The sequence below is a fragment of the Odontesthes bonariensis genome, chromosome 12 (genome assembly GCF_027942865.1).
Source record: "Odontesthes bonariensis isolate fOdoBon6 chromosome 12, fOdoBon6.hap1, whole genome shotgun sequence".
In the NCBI taxonomy this organism is placed as follows: Eukaryota; Metazoa; Chordata; class Actinopteri; order Atheriniformes; family Atherinopsidae; genus Odontesthes; species Odontesthes bonariensis.
The window spans coordinates 23,937,831-23,943,830 of record NC_134517.1 but is presented as its reverse complement, the minus strand read 5'-3'; the positions used below and the strand labels follow the sequence as shown (position 1 = coordinate 23,943,830).

Here is a 6,000-nt window from a genome sequence, read left to right as displayed (position 1 = left end):
TTTCTGACAAAACTGCATATCTGACCATATGGTGTAAATGACTAACAATTATGTTTTTCTACAAGAGTGTCACAGCCCGGCTCTAAGGCTGTAACAAAAATGGGAGACAGACGAAAGCTTCCAAATTTCAAAACAACTTTTATTTACAAAAATAATCTAAACTAAAGAAACGTGGAAGTCAGTTGTCAGTCGTGTATGCATGCCTGAGTGTGTGAATGTGTAAGCGATCAAAAAACAACAAAACAGAAGCCGCCCTGCAAGCCAAAGGCAAGTCAGGAGGGATCGAAACTGGCAAGAGAGGAGCTTTTGAAGCACAAGCCCCAGGTGTGGCTCAATCAGTCTGACGAGCACTCCGCCTTACTCTCTGCAGAAGTGAAGAAGCAATAAAGAGAACAGGGACAACTAGTGGAGCGGAGGGGTCGTCACAAGAGGAATTCTGTAAGTGTGGCTATTCAAAGGCTGCTCATGAAGCCATCAAGCCAGAGGACTTCACAGGGGAGACGTGGGACAGACACAGACATGTCCGTGAGGTGCCCACTGATGCTTTTGGAGACATCAGCTTTGGTGGTTTGGGGCAAAAGACGGGCAAGGTGAACCCACTCTCGCTCTCAATACGAAGAACATTTCTGTGTTTTATCCTGCTGCATACATGTCCTCATCTGTGCCTTTTCCATATGCGCTTGTGTGCGATGCCCATGGCCAGTATGCACGAGTGTCCGCAGACACCAGCCCTGAATCGCTGTACCACTTAATGACTGAACAGTGGGAACTTTCGCCTCCCAACCTGCTCATCTCAGTGACCGGAGGAGCCAAGAACTTCTACCTGAAGGCTCGTCTCAAGAACATGTTTCACAGAGGACTCATAAAAGTGGCCCAGACGACAGGTCAGTGAGCCAGGGAGAGAGAAATATATGTGTGTTTGATCCTAACATGGAACAATCACTAGCCAGAAAATCTGTAAAAGTACGAGGTATATGAGTACTGATGTTTTCTCCACTTGCATTCAGATTCAGACCATTTGGTGGGTCAAACGTATTTAAACATAAATCTGAAGGCCTGAATGGTTCATTTGTTAAACTTGTTCTTCTCCTTTTGTTTTCACATTCCAATCAACTCTATAAATGTAACACTGCATGATCTCTCAAGTGAGAGTGAAACCTGACGGTGGACATGCTGTGTCGTTCTCAGGTGCGTGGATCATCACAGGCGGTACCCACACAGGTGTGATGAAGCATGTGGGGCAGGCTGTGAGGGATTACACTCTGAGCAGCTCCATGCAGGGCAAGATCGTGGCCATCGGAGTGGCCACGTGGGGAGTGATTCACAACAGGGACAAGTTGGTGGATCCAGAGGTAGGATGTACACATTCTTCATTTATATGTGGCAGACCCTCATCATCTGCATAATTTACTACCTTTTATGACTTATTGTCTCTCTGAATGTTCGTGTTTTTCCCGGCAGGGTTGCTTCCCTGCACACTATTCAATGGACACTAAAAGCCAGGGCAAACTGACCTGTCTCGACAACAATCATACTCACTTCCTGCTGGTGGACGACGGCACCAACGAACGCTACGGTGTGGAGATCGAACTGCGCTCTCATCTAGAGAAATACATCGCCAGGGAGCAACTTGGACACAAAGGTTAAAAGAAGCTGACGCATTAATGCAGAAAATCTGAAAGCTTTTACAGACAACATCTCAAAGGTGATTCTTTTTATCTGACCTGCTTTTAATATCGATTTTTGTTGTCTAACATCTAGAGAGTGGTGTGACCATCCCAGTGGTATGTGTGGTTTTGGATGGAGGACCAGGCACACTAAATGTGAGTCAGCAGTTTTTAGCTTTCCATCCTTGTGTCCTGCTCTTACACCTATCTGCGTCTCCACTCAGACCATCTACAATGCCATGCTGAACGGCACACCGTGTGTGATTTTGGAGGGCTCCGGGAGGATAGCAGATGTAATCGCCCAGGTGTCGGGACTGTCGATCAGCCGGGTCACCATCGATCTCATACAACAGCTGATGAAAAAGTTTTTTGGGCAAGAGTACGAAAGCTTCCCTGACCTACGTATTATAGAATGGACCAAAAAGGTTTGTGAACTCACAGAAGAACTCAGCAATTAGATTTATATTTTCATACTGGAGGTGTTTCACTGAGTAAGTGAAAACCTGACCTGCAGGTGGTCCCATGAAGAAAGCCATTAAAATGTTCTTATGGATATCTACTCACTTTAGTTGGCATTCTGAAGCATAAATAACCTCGTGTTCATGCTGCTGGAAGACAGATATCACCAAAAATCAACAGAAATCTTGAGAGAGCTAATTAATTTAATAGTGTTGACACGTCTCAGTCACTGCAACCCTCAGTTGAATTAAGCAGGTATGGCAAACGGATGGATGTCCCAAACCATGGTTGTGAGTGGTATATAAAGTCATGTATACTGAATAGTATTTTTCTGCAGCCAAAACACACAATATCAAAGATGTTTAGCATAAAAGTTGCCGGTTCTGCAGATGATCTCATATGAATGCACAAATTTAAGATCACAGAGGCCACTTGATTATCTCAGTTGTGATCAACGTGGTCAGAAGTTAGTACAGGGTTGCAAACAATCAGACCTGGTGAGGTTTACTAAGATTACTTCTCAGGGCTCAGAAAACATCTGCCAAATTGTTATGGCGTGCTGCATTTTTCAAGACATGGCAGTGGTGCAGTGTGGTTCCAGTCATGACTGCTGTCCGATGAAAAAGGCAGTCTACACCAAACCCTAAATACATGCAGGCTGGTTCAATTTGTGATTCAGGACCACAGACAGCACATGAAAGTGAGACTATAAAACAGAAAATTCACTAAACAGACTTTTTTTTTTTTTTTTTTCAAAAAAAAAGCAGTGATTCTGAAATGTTTGCAGTCGTCATATGGGAAAACTGACCATTTGGAAATACTTATCCTCTCTTCCAGTTAGCGACCTCAGGACCACCCAGGTGATGAAACAGATTGTGAAATCCTTTGAAATGGATATTAACATTCAACCACACAGCTCAATTCAAACTAGAGCCATTAACGATGTTTCCATGCACGTCAATATTCTGGCCATTGACATTATTCTAAATAAGTCAGTATTTAAATTATAATGTTAATATAAGTTGCATAGAGAACATTGCATCCGTATTCCCATTTACATGTTACACAGCATAGTTCCATAAGTGAGTTAAGCCCACTTTACATCTCCCAACACAATTATGATATTTGCGCCCATCCATAGCCTTCGTTATACATACTTACAAAATACTACTCGAGGTTTCTCCCTGGCCCTAAAAGTGTTCTTCTTTTTACCCGCAGCCTTCTTATCTTTCACCGACTACTACTTTTGGAACCAGTCTTGCCAAATGATGGAGAAACCTTATCTATGAAAACAAGTCCAAAAAAGTCACGAGGTTCTTAAAAAGAAGTCCATAGATGCTTTTAGTAACTGGACCTGGCAACTGTGGGAAAAGAAGGCTTGCACCGTAAAGTTAGTGTGTATTGCCAGATGCAGTGAAAACTCCAGGATGGATTATTACTGCAATTAAGGTGTATACATGCCAGCATAATGTGAATAATACCCCCACATAACATAACTTTTTCCTTTTTTTTCCGAAAACGACCCTAATAGGATTAAGGAAATGCAGTTTACACCACATTGTGTTATTGAGAGTAAGGACTTAACTGGTTTATTAAGAAAAATTGCTCTGCATGTCAACGTAACCATTTACAGTAAGAGTCTGTTTTTGTAGACAACTGTAGGTGCACTATAGGACAGCAGTCTCATTCCAGCGACTTTTGCTTTTTTTCTTCCTTACAGTGATTTAAAAGGGACATTAGTTCCCATGATACCATCTTAGATTTTGTCCAACAAACTCCGACGACAATCGATATTCTAAAAAACGTCTTCCTGCCATTCCAAATCAATCATCCCAAATGGATAAAATCTTCTCCTTTCCATCAGGTCTTGGCAGTATCTCCTCTTCTCGGAAGAATTAGAACTAAATTGGTTAATGCAGATTTTAGTAAATTGCTTTGCCTAATTAGGTTAAGATAGAATTCTACATCCCAAAGCTTTTCTGATTTAAAAGGGAAAGAAAACACTACAGAGGGTTTTTGCAGGAAATAACACTTTGTACAACTGACCCTATGTCCCCTTTCTTTTCCAGATTCAGGACATCATCAGGATGCCTCACTTGCTGACCATATTTAGAGTAAGCGAGGACAATCAAGGGGATGTGGATGTGGCCATTCTCCAAGCACTACTCAAAGGTAACTATAAATGCCTGACTTGACTGACTGCAGTACAGGCAACCGACACAGCATTAAGTCTGAAGACGGGAAAGCTTTGTGCTAATACAGCTATTATAAAGTATTATGTTGCCTCACTGTCAAGTTTGGTGGTTTTGATGGTTCCCTCAGTAAAGCTTCAACTTGAAAAAGCCCGGTCGGGCAAGGAACAACTCGAACAATGATTTCCCCTTTTTGTGTCTTTATTCAAGTTCTTTTGTTGGATTGATTTTCTTGATGGAAGGGGTTGTCTCAATCAATTAGTTAGGTTGAAAACCTGGACACAAGAATGTAACAGAAAAGATGTTATTTCAAATTTAAACAAACAGAAAATTAACATTGAAATGTAAAAAATACAAAATAAAGTAATTACCAATCAATTACTAAGTAATTACAACTGTAATTAACTAGAAATGTAGAAAATCTAGAAAACTAGAAACTAGCCTTTAACTAGAAATACAAACCAAACTAGTAGCATCTTAGCATTAAGTTTACCACAAAACCTTTAAGTTTAGTTTTAGGAGTAACATCAAAACACAAATAAATGCAACTTGCATAACTAAGTAAGAAGTAAGTTAGATGGACAGATAAGTAACTTAAGTGGAGTAACAAAAGCATAAGTCAAATTAGGTGGCAGGTTTGCCTTTCCAAACCGTTTAAAAGTTTGAGCCACTAATCAAAAAGTAGTAAACAAAAAGGTTTTAGCTCTTCAAACTACACATTTAAGCCAAACATTCAAACTACAAACTAAAGAATCACAAGTGAAACATTCAACTTAAAGTCAGTTGTCAACCGAGAACAAACATTTCACATGTGCACATGTGAAGGATCAAAGTTCTTCCATTTCTACATTCAAACAAAAGCTAAGTATTTAAGAAAGTCAAATCTCCTACCAGTTGCTTCTGACCGGTGAACTGAGGGATTTTTTGGTTTCTTTAGTTGGTTTTTGTTTGTCTTTCTCCAAGCATTTGCTCTGAACAAACATTTGCTTCTCTCTCCTCTGCTGCATGTGTTCATCTGAAGTTAAAATTGCCGTCTTTCAGGTAGTTTCTCTGTCCAGACAGGAAGTCAGTTGGGGTGCTGTGGTGTGGTTGTTCCACTGATGGTCTGCCCCCTGTAGGTCCAGCTGAAGACTGGTTGTTTGGATTGTTGTGAATGTGAATGTGATGCTTTGGATGTGCTGTTCTGTCAGTTGGCGTGACACTCAAAGAAAGCTAAGAGATTGGTCTGTGGTGTGAAATGCACTATGATCGACGATGAGAGATAGATTTGATCTACTTAGAAACGTGCAGTGCTTCCTCCAGACTTTTTCGGCCTCATTAAAACATATTATAGCCAGGCTCAATACATAGTGTGCATGGTAGAATGCTGATCCAAAGTGCACAAAAGTGTAAGTCCATCACACGAGACATTCACCCAATTAGATTATGATGAATGGTCCAGCTCGTGTGCTTTGTTCATGTTTTTCGCCACTTGGCTCCAATGAATCATCAAAACACTGTCAGACATCCACTGTCTTCTCCATCTTTGTTTATTACTAAAACATTTGCTTCCCATGGCCTCAATTATTCCGTCATTGCAATGCATCGTCGTTAAAACCTAATGGTTTCAACTCTGATATCACTGTCAGTGATGTCAAGGTAAAAGTGATAAAGGATTATTAAGAAATATATACATTTGTCAA

The 6,000-nt window shown here is 40.8% G+C and overlaps 1 protein-coding gene across 1 annotated transcript in view; it reads left to right on the top strand.

Annotated features, from left to right (window-relative positions):
* The first annotated feature begins 485 nt into the window (after positions 1-485).
* Positions 486-6,000, top strand: part of LOC142395981 (transient receptor potential cation channel subfamily M member 2-like) — a 29,483-nt gene continuing 23,968 nt past the window's right edge. Inside the window, exons 1-7 of the mRNA XM_075478529.1 lie at positions 486-590; positions 704-884; positions 1,189-1,352; positions 1,462-1,642; positions 1,762-1,823; positions 1,892-2,092; positions 4,196-4,298. Of these exons, the coding sequence (XP_075334644.1) occupies positions 752-884; positions 1,189-1,352; positions 1,462-1,642; positions 1,762-1,823; positions 1,892-2,092; positions 4,196-4,298 (844 nt within the window). The 5' untranslated portion in view covers positions 486-590; positions 704-751. The remainder of the gene's footprint in view (positions 591-703; positions 885-1,188; positions 1,353-1,461; positions 1,643-1,761; positions 1,824-1,891; positions 2,093-4,195; positions 4,299-6,000) is intronic.